At 30.2% G+C, this 25,523-nt stretch overlaps 2 protein-coding genes across 2 annotated transcripts; one reads left to right on the forward strand and one right to left on the reverse strand.

Annotated features, from left to right (window-relative positions):
• Positions 1–21,699: 21,699 nt before the first annotated feature.
• LOC128954296 (ubiquitin-conjugating enzyme E2 D4-like) lies at positions 21,700–22,829 on the reverse strand. Its single transcript, XM_054299875.1, has 2 exons — positions 22,810–22,829; positions 21,700–22,657 (listed from the first exon to the last, which is right to left on the reverse strand). The coding sequence occupies exon 2, from the start codon at positions 22,542–22,544 to the stop codon at positions 21,840–21,842; it is 705 nt and encodes a 234-aa protein (XP_054155850.1). The 5' UTR covers positions 22,545–22,657; positions 22,810–22,829; the 3' UTR covers positions 21,700–21,839.
• A 115-nt stretch (positions 22,830–22,944) lies between these two features.
• Positions 22,945–24,452, forward strand: LOC128954329 (uncharacterized). Its single transcript, XM_054299905.1, has 3 exons — positions 22,945–23,569; positions 23,661–24,319; positions 24,442–24,452. The coding sequence occupies exons 1-3, from the start codon at positions 22,968–22,970 to the stop codon at positions 24,450–24,452; spliced, it is 1,272 nt and encodes a 423-aa protein (XP_054155880.1). The 5' UTR covers positions 22,945–22,967.
• Positions 24,453–25,523: the final 1,071 nt, after the last annotated feature.

A 25,523-nucleotide genomic window follows, 5' to 3' on the forward strand; every position in this document is an offset into this window, starting at 1 on the left:
CATATGATCTCAATCCGTAAACCATATTTATATGGTACTACCAGTGCCCCCATTATCTCCTGATCTTCGTATATGATATCCCAATACAGGTTAACGGGTTCGTCGTAGTCGACGGTCCAACGAAGTCGCGGATTGATATCGCAAATCAATTGTCTTATAAGTTTGATGTCATCATCACTGGAACCGCTTCGTGATGTTTCACCGACATTCTCAATGATGTCCATCAAACGGTTGTACAATTTGGCCGCCTGTCTGTCCAGACGAATCTGACGTTGCCGTCGGGTATCATTGTCGACGAATCGGTCGATGGATGTCTTCGATGGCATGTTTTGGTTGTCTTAGTAGTAGTTGTTGTTGTTGTTTGACTGATGGACTGATTGATGGGACCAATTGGACTGATATTATGGATTGATTTGATTTTAAATATTTTTAAAACTGATTTTTATTTTGTTATTTTGTGAAAATTATTGTTGTTTTTTTAAATTTGTATAATTTTTTTTAAAAATCTGTCTATAATTACTGTATTATTATTATTATTATATAGTTTTATATATATTATTATTTTATATATAGATTATTAATCTAAAAAATTAAATAAAAATCTAAAATTTATTTTCTGTATTTTTGTTTTGTTTGATATGATTACTATTATTTAAAAAAAATCGGTATTTTTCTGGTTTCAAAATTTGAATGATATTTGCAAACAATAATAATTAAAAAAAAATACAAACAATTAGTAGATTTTTTGTTTTTAAAAATTCAATAAATTTGTTATTTATTGAAAAACTACTAATAGTTTATTAATTTTTTTAGTGACGACTACTACTACTACTGATGTCTTTAAATGGATTAAATTCAATGACTTCTACCACAGATTGTTGTTGAGGTTGTTGTTGTTGTTGTCTATTGGAAAACATTGATCGCATTTTATCAGTAATTTTCGTCAAAACAGTTGGTTGTGGTGTCGGATGTATGGCTAACCTAACGAAATGTAATTTAGTTGTAGACCTACTACTACTACTACTACTACTCCGACTACTAATTGGCTGATATTTACTAATCAATTTCAATACCTTTTGTTTGGTTAGGTTGTTGAGTACCGGACCAGTAATAATCAGTCGCTCCAAACGGGATAACTGTGCCAACGATTGCCAACAACTGCGACCGTCGATAACAGTCTGCCAACTGGTGTCAACTTCTAGCGACTGTAGACGGGGTAATGTTTGGTGAATCTGCTGGAAAAACTGCTGATTAGCTACCAGTGCCAGCATTTTACCGGTTAATATCAGTTGACGCAATTCGGGCCAACAATTCGGGGTTATCTGTAGTCCCGATTTCATATTACTAGACAATTGTTGTTCAGCTAATCTGACTATATTGTCGTCGACTACATTACCGTCCAATACCGACACTGATAACCGTTGCAAACGATTCATCTGTTTCAGTGATCGTATAGTCTGAACAAACCCTAAGACATTCATATTGATTGTATAACCAAATCTCATAGTGAATTGTCTTAGTTGGCGACACTGGCCGGCAATCAGGGCTAATGGTTGACCCATCGACTGGCCAGTCAATTGTCTCGATTGGACCGATAGTTGTTGTAGACTTGTTAGCCGTGATATCAGTGTCAGCGATTGATTGATGGTTATCTGTGTCGGCGGTACGGCTCCCGAATTCCATAGACTATCGATGGCCAGTCGTCTGAGTCCACGGTTTCCGTCCAAAAATATCTCCAGCAAATCGACAAACTGTTCGTCCATTTGTATACAACGAAACCCAAGCAAACCGTTGACAACCAGTTCATTGTTTTCGTCGACAATGTCGACAATATGTCTGACATTTAGTTCTTCTAACCGATGAAACTCCCGAAGCCATGGCTTGGGACCGGCAATCATACTGACATCCAATTGACGAAACAATTGCTGAACAGGTATTACAATGTCTAACAACTCGTTCGGATTATAACCAAATACTAAGCCATCGATAAACATGAGATGTGGCCACCATTGTTGCCGATTGGCCACAATTATGGCCACTATTTCAGTCATAGTATTGTTGATTGGTATGGATTTCAGATCAATTGATTTGATTTGCGGATATCTTTGCATTATATGTCTACAAAATTTATCCGTCAATGTCCGACATTGTGGTTGTTGTCCACCAATACTATGGTGACACTGGTGTAGAACTAGCGGCCGGATTAGCTGGTCTTCGGTCAGTTCAAGGCGTTCAATGCGGTCGGCACTATCGGCACCAATCATACGAAACTGTTTGGACACTTCCTGCCATCGGATCAGATCACTAACTGGCGGATAGTCTCCGAGTATCTGAGCGGCCATATCGTCGCCGTAACGATCAAACGAATCTCTGGCGGCCGGAAGTCTTGGGTTTATGTCTTCCTCTTCAGCTTCTTCTTCATCATCATCTTCACCACTACTCTCTGCTGATGACCACATAATTGACTGATTGATTGATTGATTGGTTGACTAATTTAAACCAATTTAATTGAACTGATTGTATGGCTTGATTTGATTTGACTTAAACTTTATGTTTTATGTATTAAAAAATGTATAAAAATTTGAAAAAAACAAAAAAAATCTCTAATTGTTAATTAAAAAAAAAATTTAAAATTAATAATATAATAATAATATAAATTAATTTTTAACTACTAATTGATTGTCTAATAATAAAAACAATTGACTATATGTTTGTTAGCGACTACTGATTGACTTCTAACTGACTGATCTCCTATTCTTTCAATGGATTAAATTTAATGGTAACTAACCTTTGGTTTTGTATGATTTCGATCCAAATTGAATGCAATTTTGACCGCCGCTGCCATCGCTGCTCATTGATTCCAGACGCGGCAATGTTCGGTGAATTTCCCCGAAAAACTGCTGATTGGCCAACAATGCCAACATTTTGCCCCTGAGATTCAATTGACGCAATTCGGGCCAACAATCGGCAGTCACTTGCAATCTTAATCGCTGTCCAGCAGTCAACTGTTGTTCGGCTAATCTAACCGATTGGTCGTCAACTGTTTGGCCGCCGATTGTTTCGACTATTAATTGTTTCAATTGATGTCACATAGAATAAAATAAATACTATATATATATATAAGTGGTAAACATCTTCTTCTTCTTCATCTACTTCTTCACAGTTTTTTTTGAAATGATTGAATATCTTACTATTTCTTACTAGGATTTCAAAAATGATTGAATATCTTACTATTTCTTACTAGKATTTCAAAAATGATTGAATATCTTATATTTCTTACTATTTCAAAAATGATTGAATATCTTACTACTTCTTACTAGTATTTCAAAAATGATTGAATATCTTCTTACTAGGATTTCAAAAATGATTGAATATCTTACTATTTCTTACTAGAATATCTTACTATTTCAAAAATGATTGAATATCTTACTATTTCTTACTAGGATTTCAAAAATGATTGAATATCTTACTATTTCTTACTAGGATTTCAAAAATGATTGAATATCTTACTATTTCTTACTAGGATTTCAAAAATGATTGAATATCTTACTATTTCTTACTTATTTCAAAAATGATTGAATATCTTACTATTTCTTACTAGGATTTCAAAAATGATTGAATATCTTACTATTTCTTACTAGTATTTCAAAAATGATTGAATATCTTACTATTTCTTACTAGGATTTCAAAAATGATTGAATATCTTACTATTTCTTACTAGGATTTCAAAAATGATTGAATATCTTACTATTTCTTACTAGGATTTCAAAAATGATTGAATATCTTACAAAAATGATTGAATATCTTTCTTACTAGKATTTCAAAAATGATTGAATATCTTACTATTTCTTACTAGTATTTCAAAAATGATTGAATATCTTACTATTTCTTACTAGTATTTCAAAAATGATTGAATATCTTACTATTTCTTACTAGGATTTCAAAAATGATTGAATATCTTACTATTTCTTACTAGTATTTCAAAAATGATTGAATATCTTACTATTTCTTACTAGTATTTCAAAAATGATTGAATATCTTACTATTTCTTACTAGTATTTCAAAAATGATTGAATATCTTACTATTTCTTACTAGTATTTCAAAAATGATTGAATATCTTACTATTTCTTACTATTTCAAAAATGATTGTATTTCTAGTATTTCTAAATGATTGAATATCAAAAATGATTGAATATCTTACTATTTCTTACTAGTATTTCAAAAATGATTGAATATCTTACTATTTCTTACTAGTATTTCAAAAATGATTGAATATCTTACTATTTCTTACTAGTATTTCAAAAATGATTGAATATCTTACTATTTCTTACTAGTATTTCAAAAATGATTGAATATCTTACTATTTCTTACTAGTATTTCAAAAATGATTGAATATCTTACTATTTCTTACTAGTATTTCAAAAATGATTGAATATCTTACTATTTCTTACTAGTATTTCAAAAATGATTGAATATCTTACTATTTCTTACTAGTATTTCAAAAATGATTGAATATATCTTACTATTTCAAAAATGATTGAATATCTTACTATTTCATTTCAAAAATGATTGAATATCTTACTATTTCTTACTAGTATTTCAAAAATGATTGAATATCTTACTATTTCTTACTAGTATTTCAAAAATGATTGAATATCTTACTATTTCTTACTAGTATTTCAAAAATGATTGAATATCTTACTATTTCTTACTAGTATTTCAAAAATGATTGAATATCTTACTATTTCTTACTAGTATTTCAAAAATGATTGAATATCTTACTATTTCTTACTAGTATTTCAAAAATGATTGAATATCTTACTATTTCTTACTAGTATTTCAAAAATGATTGAATATCTTACTATTTCTTACTAGTATTTCAAAAATGATTGAATATCTTACTATTTCTATTTCAAAAATGATTGAATATCTTACTATTTCTTTATTTCAAAAATGATTGAATATCTTACTATTTCTTACTAGTATTTCAAAAATGATTGAATATCTTACTATTTCTTACTAGTATTTCAAAAATGATTGAATATCTTACTATTTCTTACTTACTAGGAAAAATGATTGAATATCTTACTATTTCTTACTAGTATTTCAAAAATGATTGAATATCTTACAAAAATGATTGAATATCTTACTTTCTTACTAGGATTTCAAAAATGATTGAATATCTTACTATTTCTTACTAGGATTTCAAAAATGATTGAATATCTTACTATTTCTTACTAGGATTTCAAAAATGATTGAATATCTTACTCAAAAATGATTGAATATCTTACTACTTCTTACTAGGATTTCAAAAATGATTGAATATCTTACTACTTCTTACTGATTGGATTTCAAAAATGATTGAATATCTTACTACTTACTTACAAAAATGATTGAATATCTTACTACTTCTTATAGGATTTCAAAAATGATTGAATATCTTACTACTTCTTACTAGGATTTCAAAAATGATTGAATATCTTACTATTTCTTACTAGGATTTCAAAAATGATTGAATATCTTACTACTTCTTACTAGGATTTCAAAAATGATTGAATATCTTACTATTTCTTACTAGGATTTCAAAAATGATTGAATATCTTACTACTTCTTACTAGGATTTCAAAAATGATTGAATATCTTACTACTTCTTACTAGGATTTCAAAAATGATTGAATATCTTACTATTTCTTACTAGGATTTCAAAAATGATTGAATATCTTACTATTTCTTACTAGGATTTCAAAAATGATTGAATATCTTACTATTTCTTACTAGGATTTCAAAAATGATTGAATATCTTACTATTTCTTACTAGGATTTCAAAAATGATTGAATATCTTACTATTTCTTACTAGGATTTCAAAAATGATTGAATATCTTACTATTTCTTACTAGGATTTCAAAAATGATTGAATATCTTACTATTTCTTACTAGGATTTCAAAAATGATTGAATATCTTACTATTTCTTACTAGGATTTCAAAAATGATTGAATATCTTACTATTTCTTACTAGGATTTCAAAAATGATTGAATATCTTACTATTTCTTACTAGGATTTCAAAAATGATTGAATATCTTACTTTCTTACTAGTATATTAAAAATGATTGAATATCTTACTACTTCTTACTAGGATTTCAAAAATGATTGAATATCTTACTATTTCTTACTAGGATTTCAAAAATGATTGAATATCTTACTATTTCTTACTAGGATTTCAAAAATGATTGAATATCTTACTATTTCTTACTAGTATTTCAAAAATGATTGAATATCTTACTATTTCTTACTAGGATTTCAAAAATGATTGAATATCTTACTATTTCTTACTAGGATTTCAAAAATGATTGAATATCTTACTATTTCTTACTAGGATTTCAAAAATGATTGAATATCTTACTATTTCTTACTAGGATTTCAAAAATGATTGAATATCTTACTATTTCTTACTAGGATTTCAAAAATGATTGAATATCTTACTATTTCTTACTAGGATTTCAAAAATGATTGAATATCTTACTATTTCTTACTAGGATTTCAAAAATGATTGAATATCTTACTATTTCTTACTAGGATTTCAAAAATGATTGAATATCTTACTACTTCTTACTAGGATTTCAAAAAMGATTGAATATCTTACTATTTCTTACTAGGATTTCAAAAATGATTGAATATCTTACTATTTCTTACTAGGATTTCAAAAATGATTGAATATCTTACTACTTATTACTAGGATTTCAAAAATGATTGAATATCTTACTATATTTTACTCTTATTTCAAAAATGATTGAATATCTTACTATTTCTTACTAGGATTTCAAAAATGATTGAATATCTTACTATTTCTTAAATTTCAAAAATGATTGAATATCTTACTATCTTACTAGGATTTCAAAAATGATTGAATATCTTACTATTTCTTACTAGGATTTCAAAAATGATTGAATATCTTACTATTTCTTACTAGGATTTCAAAAATGATTGAATATCTTACTATTTCTTACTAGGATTTCAAAAAYGATTGAATATCTTACTATTTCTTACTAGGATTTCAAAAATGATTGGATTTCAAAAATGATTGAATATCTTACTATTTCTTACTAGGATTTCAAAAATGATTGAATATCTTACTATTTCTTACTAGGATTTCAAAAATGATTGAATATCTTACTATTTCTTACTAGGATTTCAAAAATGATTGAATATCTTACTATTTCTTACTAGGATTTCAAAAATGATTGAATATCTTACTATTTCTTACTAGGATTTCAAAAATGATTGAATATCTTACTATTTCTTACTAGGATTTCAAAAATGATTGAATATCTTACTATTTCTTACTAGGATTTCAAAAATGATTGAATATCTTACTATCTTATTTCAAAAATGATTGAATATCTTACTACTTCTTACTAGGATTTCAAAAATGATTGAATATCTTACTACTTCTTACTAGGATTTCAAAAATGATTGAATATCTTACTATTTCTTACTAGGATTTCAAAAATGATTGAATATCTTACTATTTCTTACTAGGATTTCAAAAATGATTGAATATCTTACTATTTCTTACTAGGATTTCAAAAATGATTGAATATCTTACTACTTCTTACTAGGATTTCAAAAATGATTGAATATCTTACTATTTCTTACTAGGATTTCAAAAATGATTGAATATCTTACTACTTCTTACTAGGATTTCAAAAATGATTGAATATCTTACTACTTCTTACTAGGATTTCAAAAATGATTGAATATCTTACTACTTCTTACTAGGATTTCAAAAATGATTGAATATCTTACTACTTCTTACTAGGATTTCAAAAATGATTGAATATCTTACTACTTCTTACTAGGATTTCAAAAATGATTGAATATCTTACTATCTTTCTTACTAGGATTTCAAAAATGATTGAATATCTTACTATTTCTTACTAGGATTTCAAAAATGATTGAATATCTTACTATTTCTTACTAGGATTTCAAAAATGATTGAATATCTTACTATTTCTTACTAGGATTTCAAAAATGATTGAATATCTTACTATCTTTAGGATTTCAAAAATGATTGAATATCTTACTATTTCTTACTAGTATTTCAAAAATGATTGAATATCTTACTATTTCTTACTAGTATTTCAAAAATGATTGAATATCTTACTATTTCTTACTAGTATTTCAAAAATGATTGAATATCTTACTATTTCTTACTAGGATTTCAAAAATGATTGAATATCTTACTACTTCTTACTAGGATTTCAAAAATGATTGAATATCTTACTACTTCTTACTAGGATTTCAAAAACGATTGAATATCTTACTATTTCTTACTAGGATTTCAAAAATGATTGAATATCTTACTACTTATTACTAGGATTTCAAAAATGATTGAATATCTTACTACTTCTTACTAGGATTTCAAAAATGATTGAATATCTTACTAYTTCTTACTAGGATTTCAAAAATGATTGAATATCTTACTATTTCTTACTAGGATTTCAAAAATGATTGAATATCTTACTATTTCTTACTAGGATTTCAAAAATGATTGAATATCTTACTATTTCTTACTAGGATTTCAAAAATGATTGAATATCTTACTATTTCTTACTAGGATTTCAAAAATGATTGAATATCTTACTATTTCTTACTAGGATTTCAAAAATGATTGAATATCTTACTATTTCTTACTAGGATTTCAAAAATGATTGAATATCTTACTAGGATTTAAAATGATTGAATATCTTACTACTTCTTACTAGGATTTCAAAAATGATTGAATATCTTACTACTTCTTACTAGGATTTCAAAAATGATTGAATATCTTACTACTTCTTACTAGTATATWAAAAATGATTGAATATCTTACTATTTCTTACTAGGATTTCAAAAATGATTGAATATCTTACTATTTCTTACTAGGATTTCAAAAATGATTGAATATCTTACTATTTCTTACTAGGATTTCAAAAATGATTGAATATCTTACTATTTCTTACTAGGATTTCAAAAATGATTGAATATCTTACTATTTCTTACTAGGATTTCAAAAATGATTGAATATCTTACTATTTCTTACTAGGATTTCAAAAATGATTGAATATCTTACTATTTCTTACTAGGATTTCAAAAATGATTGAATATCTTACTACTTATTACTAGGATTTCAAAAATGATTGAATATCTTACTATTTCTTACTAGGATTTCAAAAATGATTGAATATCTTACTATTTCTTACTAGGATTTCAAAAATGATTGAATATCTTACTATTTCTTACTAGGATTTCAAAAATGATTGAATATCTTACTACTTCTTACTAGGATTTCAAAAATGATTGAATATCTTACTACTTCTTACTAGTATATTAAAAATGATTGAATATCTTACTACTTATTACTAGGATTTCAAAAATGATTGAATATCTTACTATTTCTTACTAGGATTTCAAAAATGATTGAATATCTTACTATTTCTTACTAGGATTTCAAAAATGATTGAATATCTTACTACTTCTTACTAGGATTTCAAAAATGATTGAATATCTTACTATTTCTTACTAGGATTTCAAAAATGATTGAATATCTTACTATTTCTTACTAGGATTTCAAAAATGATTGAATATCTTACTATTTCTTACTAGGATTTCAAAAATGATTGAATATCTTACTATTTCTTACTAGGATTTCAAAAATGATTGAATATCTTACTACTTCTTACTAGGATTTCAAAAATGATTGAATATCTTACTACTTCTTACTAGGATTTCAAAAATGATTGAATATCTTACTACTTCTTACTAGGATTTCAAAAATGATTGAATATCTTACTATTTCTTACTAGGATTTCAAAAATGATTGAATATCTTACTATTTCTTACTAGGATTTCAAAAATGATTGAATATCTTACTATCTTTCTTACTAGGATTTCAAAAATGATTGAATATCTTACTACTTCTTACTAGGATTTCAAAAATGATTGAATATCTTACTACTTCTTACTAGGATTTCAAAAATGATTGAATATCTTACTACTTCTTACTAGGATTTCAAAAATGATTGAATATCTTACTATTTCTTACTCAAAAATGATTGAATATCTTATATTTCTTACAAAAATGATTGAATATCTTACTATTTCTTACTAGGATTTCAAAAATGATTGAATATCTTACTACTTCTTACTAGGATTTCAAAAATGATTGAATATCTTACTACTTCTTACTAGGATTTCAAAAATGATTGAATATCTTACTATTTCTTACTAGGATACAAAAATGATTGAATATCTTACTATCTTACTAGGATTTAAAAATGATTGAATATCTTACTATTTCTTACTAGGATTTCAAAAATGATTGAATATCTTACTATTTCTTACTAGGATTTCAAAAATGATTGAATATCTTACTATTTCTTACTAGGATTTCAAAAATGATTGAATATCTTACTATTTCTTACTAGGATTTCAAAAATGATTGAATATCTTACTAGTTCTTACTAGGATTTCAAAAATGATTGAATATCTTACTARTTCTTACTTATTTCAAAAATGATTGAATATCTTACTATTTCTTACTAGGATTTCAAAAATGATTTACTAGGATTTCAAAAATGATTGAATATCTTACTACTTCTTACTAGGATTTCAAAAATGATTGAATATCTTACTACTTCTTACTAGGATTTCAAAAATGATTGAATATCTTACTAYTTCTTACTAGGATTTCAAAAATGATTGAATATCTTACTAYTTCTTACTAGGATTTCAAAAATGATTGAATATCTTACTACTTCTTACTAGTATATTAAAAATGATTGAATATCTTACTACTTCTTACTAGGATTTCAAAAACGATTGAATATCTTACTATTTCTTACTAGGATTTCAAAAATGATTGAATATCTTACTATTTCTTACTAGGATTTCAAAAATGATTGAATATCTTACTATTTTCTTACTATTTCTTAGGATTTCAAAAATGATTGAATATCTTACTATTTCTTACTCAAAAATGATTGATTTCAAAAATGATTGAATATCTTACTATTTCTTACTAGGATTTCAAAAATGATTGAATATCTTACTATTTCTTACTAGGATTTCAAAAATGATTGAATATCTTACTACTTATTACTAGGATTTCAAAAATGATTGAATATCTTACTACTTATTACTAGGATTTCAAAAATGATTGAATATCTTACTATTTCTTACTAGGATTTCAAAAATGATTGAATATCTTACTATTTCTTACTAGAATTTCAAAAATGATTGAATATCTTACTACTTATTACTAGGATTTCAAAAATGATTGAATATCTTACTATTTCTTACTAGGATTTCAAAAACGATTGAATATCTTACTATTTCTTACTAGGATTTCAAAAATGATTGAATATCTTACTATTTCTTACTAGGATTTCAAAAATGATTGAATATCTTACTATTTCTTACTAGTATTTCAAAAATGATTGAATATCTTACTATTTCTTACTAGTATTTCAAAAATGATTGAATATCTTACTACTTCTTACTAGGATTTCAAAAATGATTGAATATCTTACTATTTCTTACTAGTATTTCAAAAATGATTGAATATCTTACTATTTCTTACTAGTATTTCAAAAATGATTGAATATCTTACTATTTCTTACTAGTATTTCAAAAATGATTGAATATCTTACTACTTCTTACTAGGATTTCAAAAATGATTGAATATCTTACTACTTCTTACTAGGATTTCAAAAATGATTGAATATCTTACTACTTCTTACTAGTATATTAAAAATGATTGAATATCTTATATTAAAAATGATTATATCTTACTACTTCTTACTAGATTTCAAAAATGATTGAATATCTTACTATTTCTTACTAGGATTTCAAAAATGATTGAATATCTTACTATTTCTTACTAGTATTTCAAAAATGATTGAATATCTTACTATTTCTTACTAGTATTTCAAAAATGATTGAATATCTTACTACTTCTTACTAGTATTTCAAAAATGATTGAATATCTTACTACTTCTTACTAGTATATTAAAAATGATTGAATATCTTACTACTTCTTACTAGTATTTCAAAAATGATTGAATATCTTACTATTTCTTACTAGTATTTCAAAAATGATTGAATATCTTACTATTTCTTACTAGTATTTCAAAAATGATTGAATATCTTACTACTTCTTACTAGGATTTCAAAAATGATTGAATATCTTACTACTTCTTACTAGGATTTCAAAAATGATTGAATATCTAACTATTTCTTACTAGTATTTCAAAAATGATTGAATATCTTACTACTTCTTACTAGTATTTCAAAAATGATTGAATATCTTACTATTTCTTACTAGGATTTCAAAAATGATTGAATATCTTACTACTTCTTACTAGTATTTCATAAATGATTGAATATCTTACTACTTTTTACTTTTGAGAAATTTTAGTTTTTATATATATTTAAATAATTTTAATAAAAATTGAAAATTTTATCTTTGTTATGAAAAATTTTACATTTGAAAAAATTTTACAAAAATTTAGCACAGATATCTTACCTACCGGTCCCCTATGACGACTACCAAATAGCAAAATGTACTTACACAACACCTGCCTATCTGTCCTTAAAACCTACCTGAGTTTTATAAACTGCTCTAAAAAAATTGAAAATACAACAATATATTTTTAGATTTAAATTTAAATATGGTTGTTGAGGAAAGGTGTCTTACAGACTGACAGATAGATCCATTATCTTAAAGTGTTATCTTGATACAAAATAAAAAGTAATTAAATAAAATATTTTTTTGGTAATTTAGTTGTAAATTTTTATTTTATTTAAAAAAATATAAAATAAATAAATTTCTAAAAATATTTAATTAAGAATTTTTTTGATTGTTTTTAAATTTAATATATTTTTAATTCATAAAACAAAGTAATCAGTAATCAAATCAACCAATCAATCAGTCAATTATGTGGTTATCAGCAGAGAGTAGTGATGAAGAGGATGATGAAGAAGAAGATTTGGAGCTGAAGAGGAAGACATAAACCCAAGACTGGTCTGGCAATCATTGGCTCAGTTATGCCGATTGGATAGAGTGGTTATCAGGGGTCCAGTTCTCGACAATCTAACCAAAGATCAAATTAGACAACAATTGGCAATCAATGAGCAGCGATGGCAGCGGCGGTCAAAATTGCATTCAATTTGGATCGAAATCATACAAAACCAACGGTTAGTTACCATTAAATTTAATCCATTGAAAGAATAGGAGATCAGTCAGTTAGAAGTCAATCAGTAGTCGCTAACAAACAAACATACAGTCAATAGTCAATTATTTTTATTATTAGACAATCAATTAGTAGTTAAAAATTAATTTATATTATTTTTATATAATTTTGTATCTTTAACTAATTATTAAGCCATCGATAAACTTGAAATCTGGCCAACATTGTTGCCGATTATGGCCACAATTATGGCCATAATTTTTTAGTATCATTGATTGGTATGTTTTAGGTAATTTAGTTTTAAATTTTTTTATTATTTAAAAAATAAAATAAATTAATTTTAAAATTTTTTAATTAACAATTAGAGATTTTTTGTGTTTTGTTTTCAAATTTAATACATTTTTTAATAAATAAAACATAAAGTTTAAGTCAAATCAAATCAAGCCATCAATAATTGTCAGTCAAATTTGGTTTAATTAGTCAATCAATTCGTCAATTATGTGGTCATCAGCAGAGAGTAGTGATGAAGAGGATGATGAAGAAGAAGAAGACATAAACCCAAGACTTCCGGCCGCCAGAGATTCGTTTGATCGTTACGGCGACGATATGGCCGCTTAGATACTCGGAGACGGATATCCGTCGTCCAGTGATCTGATCCGATGGCAGGAAGTGTCCAAACAGTTTCGTATGATTGGCACCGATAGTGCCGATCACATTGAACGCCTTGAACTGACCGAAGACCAGCTAATCCGGCCGCTAGTTCTACACCAGTGTCGCCATAGTATTGGTGGACAACAACCACAATGTCGGACATTGACCGATAAATTTTGTAGACATATAATGCAAAGATATCCGCAAATCAAATCAATTGAGGCATTACTTACCTTAGAGGGCTTCGTTTTTTATATTGTTTTTAATGTATAATATACAAGCATTAAACTTATCTTTATATTTAGGTTAGTTTGGGGGCGGGTGAGTGGGGTAGGGTGTGGGAGGTTAGGAAGTGGTGGTGGTGGGGTGGGTGGGGTTAGATAGTAGTGTGTTAAGTATGGGGTGGTGTGGAGACAAATTATGATATATATATATATATATAACAACATATAACATATATATATATAAATATATATAAAAAACGAAGCCCTCTAAGGTAAGCGTTGCCTCAATTGGTCTGAAATCCATACCAATCAACGATACTATGACCAAAATTTTGGCCATAATTGTGACCAATCGGCAACAATGGTGGCCACATCTCATGTTTATCGATGGCTTAGTATTTGGTTATAATCCGAACGAGTTGTTAGACATTATAATACCTGTTCAGCAATTGTTTCGTCAATTGGATGTCAGTATGATTGCCGGTCCCAAGCCATGGCTTCGGGAGTTTCATCAGTTAGAAGAACTAAATGTTAGGCATATTGTCGACATTGTCGACGAAAACAATGAACTGGTTGTCAACGGTTTGCTAGGGTTTCGTTGTATACAAATGGACGAACAGTTTGTCGATTTGTTTGAGATATTTTTGGTGGGAAACCATGGACTCAGACGTCTGGCCATCGATAGTCTATGGAATTCGGGAGCCTTACCGCCGACACAGGTAACCATCAATCAGTCGCTGACACTGATATCCCGACTAACTAGTCTACAACAGCTGTCTGTCCAATCAAGACAATTGACTGGCCAGTCAATGGGTCAACCGTTGGCCGCAATTGCCGGCCAGTGTCGCCAATTAAGACAATTCACATTGAGATTTGGTTATACAATCAATATGAATGTCTTGGGTTTTGTTCAGACTATACGATCCATTAAACAGATGAATCGTTTGCAACGGTTATCAGTGTCGGTATTGGTCGGTAATGTCGTCGACGACAATACAGTCGTATTAGCTGAACAACAATTGTCTAGTAATATGCAATCGGGACTACAGATAACCGGGAATTGTTGGCCCGAATTGCGTCAACTGATATTAACCGGTAAAATGTTGGCAATCGGTAATTGTCGATAATTGGCGCCAATTGTGGCCAAAACTCAAACGTATCGATGGTCTAGTGTTAGCCGAAAATGCCGAAAACATTGTCAACATTATAGGCCCGCTTCGGTCAATGATTTCATCACTGGATGTCAGTCGGACACAGAATCCGAAGCCATGGCTCCGGCAGTTCAAACATCTTAAACAACTAACTATTAGGCATATCATTGATATCTTTTCCAATGTTAATCAGCAGTTAGTCGAAGGACTTCAGGGTCTATGTCTGAGACAAATAGTTTTCGTCGATATGTTTCAAGGATTTGTCGACCGAAATCCACAACTCATACGATTGGTTATCGATAGTCGATTAGGTGATGATTACATACCCGTCGGTCCATTAGCCGAAAACGAGTCACTCATACAGATATCGAGACTACAAAATCTACAACAGCTGACCATTCGTAGCCATAGACTGTATGAACAGTCTATTGGCCAACGGTTAGCCGAAACTGCTGGCCACTGTCGGCAACTAAGACATTTCAGTATACGATTTGATTATTCAAACAACAGTCTTCAGTCATTTGCCGAAACTATAGTAGCCATCAAACGGATGAATCAATTGAAACAATTAGAAGTGGAAACAATTGACGTCTTAGGTATGGATGACAACATAATTGAATTCTTTATGACCGACCAGTTGACCCGTGATCAGCGATTGGCATTTCAGGTGACCGCCAAATGTTGGCCCCGATTGCGTCGATTGAAACTCAAGGGTAAAATGTTGGCACTGGTAGCCAATCAGCAGTTTTTCGGAGAAATTCACCGGACATTGCCTCTACTGCAGTCGCTTTACTGCCGAACCAATACATTCAATGTCAGTATCGACGGCCCCGTAGTCTGGCAATCGTTGTTTCAATTTAAGACTACTGTCATCAGTGGTTATCAGGGGTCCAGTGCTCACCAATATTACTAGACATCAACTAATTGAACAGCTGTGGCAGCGGCGGTCAAAATTGAATTCAATTTTTATACAAATTGTTGATCAAAACCATCAATTAGTTGACATTATACTGAATCCATTACCAGAAGATGAAGAATAAGATTAGTAGACATATATTAGTTCAATCAATCAATCAGTCAGTGGTAATCAAAGTAGTAGTAGTGGTTGCAGTGGTGGTCATCAGTATATCATAAGTCAATCGTTTATTATTTTGTTATTGTTTTTAATGATTATCAGACAATAAAACTCTAGTAGCTCTCAAACACTACCCTATTTTTCCTCCCTCTACCCCCTACCCCCTCACAAAAAAAAAAAGTTTATTAAAAATAATTGCAACCAAAAAAAAAACAAAAACAAACATAAAAATTAATTAGTATTTTTTGTTTGATTATTGAATTTATTTTTTTCTTATATTTTTTTTTTTTTAGTAAAATCTATTACTATTTTAGTGATAACTACTACAACTTCTACTACTTCTTGAGTTTTATTGTCTGATAATCATAATAAACGATAGACTGATATACTGATGACCACAACTATTACTACTACTACTACTACTACTACTACTACTACTTCTTTGATTACCACTGATTCATACCTACCGACCCAACCCGCCCGCCCGCCCCTCACCTCACTTAACCCCAGCCAACAATCTCGATGACACTATGTCTCCTCCATATGATCTCAATCCGTAAACCATATTTATATGGTACTACCAGTGCCCCCATTATCTCCTGATCTTCGTATATGATATCCCAATACAGGTTAACGGGTTCGTCGTAGTCGACGGTCCAACGAAGTCGCGGATTGATATCGCAAATCAATTGTCTTATAAGTTTGATGTCATCATCACTGGAACCGCTTCGTGATGTTTCACCGACATTCTCAATGATGTCCATCAAACGGTTGTACAATTTGGCCGCCTGTTTGTCCAAACGAATCTGACGTTGCCGTCGGGTATCATTGTCGACGAATCGGTCGATGGATGTCTTCGATGGCATGTTTTGGTTGTCTTAGTAGTAGTTGTTGTTGTTGTTTGACTGATGGACTGATTGATGGGACCAATTGGACTGATATTATGGATTGATTTGATTTTAAATATTTTTAAAACTGATTTTTATTTTGTTATTTTGTGAAAATTATTGTTGTTTTTTTAAATTGTTGTAATTTTTTTTAAAAATCTGTCTATAATTACTGTATTATTATTATTATTATATAGTTTTATATATATTATTATTTTATATATATAGATCTAAAAAATTAAATAAAAATCTAAAATTTATTTTCTGTATTTTTGTTTTGTTTGATATGATTACTATTATTTAAAAAAAATCGGTATTTTTCTGGTTTCAAAATTTGAATGATATTTGCAAACAATAATAATTAAAAAAAAAATACAAACAATTAGTAGATTTTTTGTTTTTAAAAATTCAATAAATTTGTTATTTATTGAAAAACTACTAATAGTTTATTAATTTTTTTAGTGACGACTACTACTACTACTGATGTCTTTAAATGGATTAAATTCAATGACTTCTACCACAGATTGTTGTTGAGGTTGTTGTTGATGTTGTCTATTGGAAAACATTGATCGCATTTTATCAGTGATTTTCGTCAAAACAGGTGTCGATGGTGTCGGATGTATGGCTAACCTAACGAAATGTAATTTAGTTGTAGACCTACTACTACTCCGACTACTAATTGGCTGATATTTACTAATCCATTTCAATACCTTTTGTTTGGTTAGGTTGTTGAGTACCGGACCAGTAATAATCAGTCGCTCCAAACGGGATAACTGTGCCAACGATTGCCAACAACTGCGACCGTCGATAACAGTCTGCCAATTGGTGTCAACTTCTAGCGACTGTAGACGGGGTAATGTTTGGTGAATCTGCTGGAAAAACTGCTGATTAGCTACCAGTGCCAGCATTTTACCGGTTAATATCAGTTGACGCAATTCGGGCCAACAATTCGGGGTTATCTGTAGTCCCGATTGCATATTACTAGACAATTGTTGTTCAGCTAATCTGACTGTATTGTCGTCGACGACATTACCGTCCAATACTGTCACTGATAACCATTGCAAACGATTCATCTGTTTCAGTGATCGTATAGTCTGAACAAACCCTAAGACATTCATATTGATTGTATAACCAAATCTCATAGTGAATTGTCTTAATTGGCGACACTGGCCGGCAATCAGGGCTAATGGTTGACCCATCGATTGGCCAGTCAATTGTCTCGATTGGACCGACAATTGTTGTAGACTAGTTAGCCGTGATATCAGTGTCAGCGATTGATTGATGGTTATCTGTGTCGGCGGTATGGCTCCCGAATTCCATAGACTATCGATGGCCAGTCGTCTGAGTCCACGGTTTCCGTCTAAAAATATCTCCAGCAAATCGACAAACTGTTCGTCCATTTGTATACAACGAAACCCAAGCAAACCGTTGACAACCAGTTCATTGTTTTCGTCGACAATGTCGACAATATGTCTGACATTTAGTTCTTCTAACCGATGAAACTCCCGAAGCCATGGCTTGGGACCGGCAATCATACTGACATCCAATTGACGAAATAATTGCTGAACAGGTATTATAATGTCTAACAACTCGTTCGGATTATAACCAAATACTAAGCCATCGATAAACATGAGATGTGGCCACCATTGTTGCCGATTGGCCACAATTATGGCCACTATTTCAGTCATAGTATTGTTGATTGGTATGGATTTCAGATCAATTGATTTGATTTGCGGATATCTTTGCATTATATGTCTACAAAATTTATCGGTCAATGTCCGACATTGTGGTTGTTGTCCACCAATACTATGGCGACACTGGTGTAGAACTAGCGGCCGGATTAGCTGGTCTTCGGTCAGTTCAAGGCGTTCAATGCGGTCGGCACTATCGGCACCAATCATACGAAACTGTTTGGACACTTCCTGCCATCGGATCATATCACTAACTGGCGGATAGTCTCCGAGTATCTGAGCGGCCATATCGTCGCCGTAACGATCAAACGAATCTCTGGCGGCCGGAAGTCTTGGGTTTATGTCTTCCTCTTCAGCTTCAGCTTCATCTTCTTCACCACTACTCTCTGCTGATGACCACATAATTGAATAATTGATTGATTGATTGACTAATTAAACCAAATTTGACTGACAATTATTGATGGCTTGATTTGATTTGTCTTAAACTTTGTCTTATGTATTAAAAAATGTATTAAATTTGAAAACAAAACATAAAAAATCTCTAATTGTTAATTAAAAAATTTTAAAATTAATTAATTTTTTTTAAATAAAACTAAATTACCTAAAACATACCAATCAATGATACTAAAAAATTATGGCCATAATTGTGGCCATAATCGGCAACAATGTTGGCCAGATCTCAAGTTTATCGATGGCTTAATAATTAGTTAAAGATACAAAATTATATAAAAATAATATAAATTAATTTTTAACTACTAATTGATTGTCTAATAATAAAAATAATTGACTATTGACTGTATGTTTGTTTGTTAGCGACTACTGATTGACTTCTAACTGACTGATCTCCTATTCTTTCAATGGATTAAATTTAATGGTAACTAACCGTTGGTTTTGTATGATTTCGATCCAAATTGAATGCAATTTTGACCGCCGCTGCCATCGCTGCTCATTGATTGCCAATTGTTGTCTAATTTGATCTTTGGTTAGATTGTCGAGAACTGGACCCCTGATAACCACTCTATCCAATCGGCTTAACTGAGCCAATGATTGCCAGACCAGTAGGCCGTCGGCGATAACAACAGTCATACAACATTGACAGTCAAGCGATTCCAGTCGCGGCAATGTTTGATGAATTTCGCCGAAAAACTGCTGATTGGCCAACAATGCCAACATTTTGCCCCTAAGTTTCAATTGACGCAATTCGGGCCAACAATCGGCGGTCACTTGTAATCCTAATCGTTGTCCAGCAGTCAACTGTTGTTCGGCTAATCTAACCGATTGGTCGTTAAGTGTTTGGCCGTCGATTGTTTCGACTGCTAATTGTTTCAATTGATTCATACGTTTGATGGCTTCGACAGTATCGACAAACGCCTGTAGATTGTTATCTGTATAACCAAATCGTATACTAAAACGTATTAATTGTCGACATTGATGGGCAATATCGGCCAATGGTTGGCCAATAGACTGGTCATACAGTGTCGGCGTAAGAATGGCCAACTCTTGTAGACAGTGTAGTCGCCCGATCTGTACGAGCGTATCGTTTACGTCTTCGAGTAGCGGACCGACGGGTACGGCATTGGCCAGACTATAGACAATCAGACGTCTGAGTCCCGGTGTTTGGTCGACAAACAACTGAAACCAATCGACAGACAGTATTAGTCGACAACATAGACCTTGAAGTGGTTTTTCGACTACCATTTGCTGATTGTTATCGAATAGATCTTCGATATTACGTACGACTAGTTGTTCCAACTGTCGAAACTGTCGGAGCCATGGCTTAGGACTGGGTGTCCGACTGACATCCAATTGGCGAAACATTGACTGAACCGGTTGTAAGATAGCGACCAATGGTTGGACACTATCGCCAAATACTAGTCCATCGATACGTTCAAGATTTGGCCACAATTGGCCCCAATCGTCGACAATTATGTTCATAATGTCGGTCATTGTCTGGTTTATTGGTATATATTTCAGATCAATGTAACGGATTTGCGGAAATCTTTCCATAACATGCCGACGAAATTTGTCGGCCATCGTCAGACATTGTGGTCCAATCAGGTGCCGACACTCCCGATGCAGAAGCAACGGTTGGATTATCCGGGTTTCGGTCAGTTCGATACGTTGAATACGATGGGCGTATTGGTTGCCAACTAACTGGAACTGTCTGGACGTGTCCTCCCATTCAATGAGATCGTTGACCGTAATCGGCGGTCTATTGACTAATAGGTCGACCATATCGTCGCCGAAACGGTCAAACGAATCTCTTGGATATTCTTCTTCATCATCTATTTCTTCATCACTTTTCGCTGTTGACGATGACATTGATTGACTGATTGATTGATTGAAACCAATTTGGACTGCAATTGTATGGTTTGATTAACTGAATACTTAAAATTTTAGATTTAGTCATTGTATTAGATTTAAACTTATTTTTTTTTAAAAAAAAATAAAATAATAATAATCTTATTGTTAATTAAAATTTTAGGGGAAAAATCTAGATTATATAAAAAGCTAGTAGAAAATTATTTGTCACCCCAACCCCCCACCCCACCCCCCCCATCCATCCATATTTATTATCTCACTTTGTTTTTTATTTAAATTCAAAAAAAAATTATTGAATTTAAATTCAATATTATTATCATTTATAACTATTGGTGTGAAGTAAATAATAATTTTTTTTTTTAAATCAGTTATTAATATTAGTAGTAATTTCTATTATATAATAAATAGTATTTTTTTTTATTTGATTGAAACAAAATTTTATTATTTTAGTTTTCAAATGAGATATTGAATATATGATAATAATAATAATAATAATGACTGTCTGTATTGATTGAGACCTATTGATTGACAATATAGTGAGGTATCAATTGACACATCTTCTTCTTCATCATCTACTTCTTCAGACAGTTTTTTTTATCTGAAATCAATCAATCTTCAGTCCAATACTCTTCAGTAGACTCGTCATAACCATCATCTTCTTCTTCTTGTTCTTCCTCATCAATCCAGTACTCATCGGTGTCCTCTTCTTCTCCATCTTCATCGCCCGATTCGTGTCCACTGTCTTCTACTGGCAGTTCAACCAATGCTGTTGTTGTTGTCGATGTCATATCCATCGCCGTCGCCGATGATGTTGACGGCGATGTCATCATAGCATCCGACGTTTGCTGCACCAGTAGTTTGGACTTAGGTTTGGCGTATCGTTGAGTCCATCGGCGAGCGGTCTCATTGAATCGTTTGCGATTACGTTTGTATTGGTCGGCGGCCCGCGAATTGAACGGATCGTCAGCGTTGGGCTCCGATAGTAACAACTGTATGGTTAGCAGGACTTTGGGTACGGTCAGTGCACACGACCACTGAGACCCTAATGTGTCCAAACAGATACATCCGCCGTAGAATGTAATGTTCGGATGATAGATACGGGTAGCGAATCGGATGACTGGCGGCTTAAACGGATAGTTATCGGGAAAATCTACCGTCAAATTGAATACACCGTTTTCGTAGGGCGTATCGCTGGGACCGTCAATAGTGGCCGTCCATCTGAACAGGTTATCGTCTACGGGTTCGGCTGAACAGCCGGGCGTCGGATTTGTTTGTAATTCATGTAATTCGTGTTGCATTCGTCTCAATGCCATTGATATACCACTACTACTATAACTACCTGTACTACTGACCACTGATTTTGTATATTATTTAACTGTCACTGGATGTAGTTGTAGGCCATTCACCGATTGATTTGTTTGTTTGACTATAAATTAGGTTATGAATGACAGTTGAAAAACATAAATATTAAATAAATATATTAATAATACAATAATTGATTTTTTAAAAATTCATGCAATTATTTATTACAAAAATCATTTGAAATTTATTTAACAGAAACTATTCTATAATACTAACAATAAATGCAATGTCTATATAAAGTTATATATAATATTATATCGAGACTATTGTTATTTGCAATCAATTATAATTAGTTATTATTTGAAATATTATTTTGTTTTAAAATTAAGTATTGTTTTTGTTTCTAATTCAATAATTTGATAATTGATTGGACAATGATTTTAGAAATAGATTACATAACTGTGCCATTAATATGTCTCGCAATTTGCATATATATAATGTACAGTTCCTGTTGTCTATCGGTACAAAAAGCCAGACAACTGTATTGTAGTCAACGGACACCAGCCGATGATATCAATAGCCAAACAAAACTATTTATTTATCAGTATTTGATTACAATATATGTAGCACCGGGTGGTGTATTCAATCAGACTAACTGTCTATATCTGGATCTCTATACGAGAAATCAGATACTAATGGTATCGTTGACTATACCGGGCGGTGATATCGATACCGGTAACGGTATATCGCATGTAATGTTGAACAAGACTACCGGTTTAAAACCAATAACCTTTGTCCGGGCCATTCACGATAGCCGCACGTGTGCTAACCGTTTCTATCTGCAGGGCATACGTGTAACTGATCAACAATTTGGTTATTCAGTAAACTATTTGGTCGACCAATACATCCGATTAGAGCCATTGCAGACAGCAGTCAAACATTCAATAGTCAGACCACGTGTTGACCTATTATGGACTCAATTGATGAGACCATTGTTCTGGCATTCAGATAGATGTCCAACAAAATTGATGGCAACGTATGTGTTATTAAAAAAAATATCTAAAAATGATAATATATTTTAAATATATTGTTTTTCTATACATTTATTTATTTATATATATATAAAGTCCCGTTCAATATCCGACTTACGGTTTTCTAGTACTACCAATGCTTACACTAACCGAGCGATTGATGTTTCAATCATATCTGTTATCACTATTGTATTTCTATAATAATCTCTTAGCAAACTTGTTGTCCACATTACCATTGTTTGACAATATATGTCTGTTTAAAGTGTCGGTACCAGTAGCCAGTTGTCTGGCATTTAATTCGACTAATTTTATAGCCTATTTCTATCGGTCGGCCCTAAAGTCTAATCACCGATCAAATGATATTTCACAATCGTTTCGCCAGAAACTATGTTCACTGTTAAAGTCGATGTTTAGTCTATATCTACCGGTGATGTCGATTATCTTACTATTATATCCATTGAAGTTTGACAGCAGTTCATCGGTATTCAATAATCGGCGATTATTTGTCGACAACCAATCATCGGATGAATCAATTGTCAATTTGCTGTACTATATGTCAAGTCTAGTCCTGTGTCTGACATTGTGGCCACTGATCGCCGGTTTATGTCGTTGTCTATATCTATGTCTCGTTGGTTGTCCACAATCGGAACGTTTCGACGATTTAGTGGAAAAATCTATAAATTTGAACGAAATGTCTATCGAAAAGACCGAAACTTATACCAAATCAGGACTTAATGACTATTACAACAAACAGAGTAAATGTTTTGTTTTTTTTGTTGAAAACTATATTTGTTTTTATATATGTATTAATTATTTTTTTTCTCTCTCTCTCTTTCTATTAATAGAAACAAACAAATAAAACTATTTTCACACTTAGACTTGAGATAAATGATATATAAATTATTTATATTATAGTCATAACATTCAAACTATTTCAATATATATATATTATTTTTTTCTTATCAATACTATATTAATGTTTTAATTATTATCTAATATATTATTTATTAAGATTTATTTTTTTTATTAGTATCTTATTTATCTATTAGAAATGATTACTCATATAAAATAAATGTTATTTTAGTTATCATTTTAATAAAATGATTGCAATTTTTGTTGTTGTATAATGCAATGTATTAATCATTTCCTTATTGATCATTATTATAATAATAAAATTTTATTAAAAAATACTTGTATTATAAATATATTTATTTATATAGCTTATTATTATATTATTATTTAATACTAAAAAATACTATAAATATTTTTAATATTATTAGCATATATATTGTATATACTGTATATACAATATATTATAATAGTATTAAACATGCCAAAAAAAATTACAACATTGACTATTAAAATAAATATTTATAGTCAATGTTGTAATTTTTTGTTGTTGTTGTTGACATTGAAATATTGAAAATATAATATTTAATACTATTATAATATATTGTATATATATATATATATATATATATATATATATATATATATATATATACAAATATACAACATATACATATATAAATATACAAAATAACAAATATATATACAATATATATATATACAATATATATATATACAGTATTTAATATATATATATATATATAAATCAGAGAATATTCTTTAAATTCTGTGCTAAGCGTCTAATAGGCTAATGATAGGCAAACTCAGTGAGAGTTTAGTCCAAACATTCAGTAAAACTAATACAGTGTTTAGTATACACTATATAGACATAAATAATAATAATGTAATGTAAACTACATGTTATATTAATACATGTTTTGATTTTTTTTTTGGTAGTGATGAGCACAAAATTTTCAAAATTAAATTCATAATTATTATGAAACAATTTGCTGATGAAATTGCTAATCAGTATTGACTGTTGTTGTTGGACTCCCGGTGCAAATTCAAACCAACATTTATAATTATTATTTATGATAAAATTATTTTAAA

Source organism: Oppia nitens, unplaced genomic scaffold (genome assembly GCF_028296485.1).
Source record: "Oppia nitens isolate AA-2021 unplaced genomic scaffold, nextdenovo-longstitch-racon4-pilon3 scaffold26_pilon_pilon_pilon, whole genome shotgun sequence".
NCBI lineage: Eukaryota > Metazoa > Arthropoda > Arachnida > Sarcoptiformes > Oppiidae > Oppia > Oppia nitens.

Bases quoted from the DNA above. Each gene is read 5' to 3' on its own strand.
- LOC128954296 (XM_054299875.1), bottom strand. From the start codon at position 22,544: ATGGCATTGAGACGAATGCAACACGAATTACATGAATTACAAACAAAT.
- LOC128954329 (XM_054299905.1), top strand. From the start codon at position 22,968: ATGATTTTAGAAATAGATTACATAACTGTGCCATTAATATGTCTCGCA. The intron at 23,570-23,660 runs GTATGTGTTATT...ATATATATAAAG, and splicing joins CCAACAAAATTGATGGCAAC to TCCCGTTCAATATCCGACTT.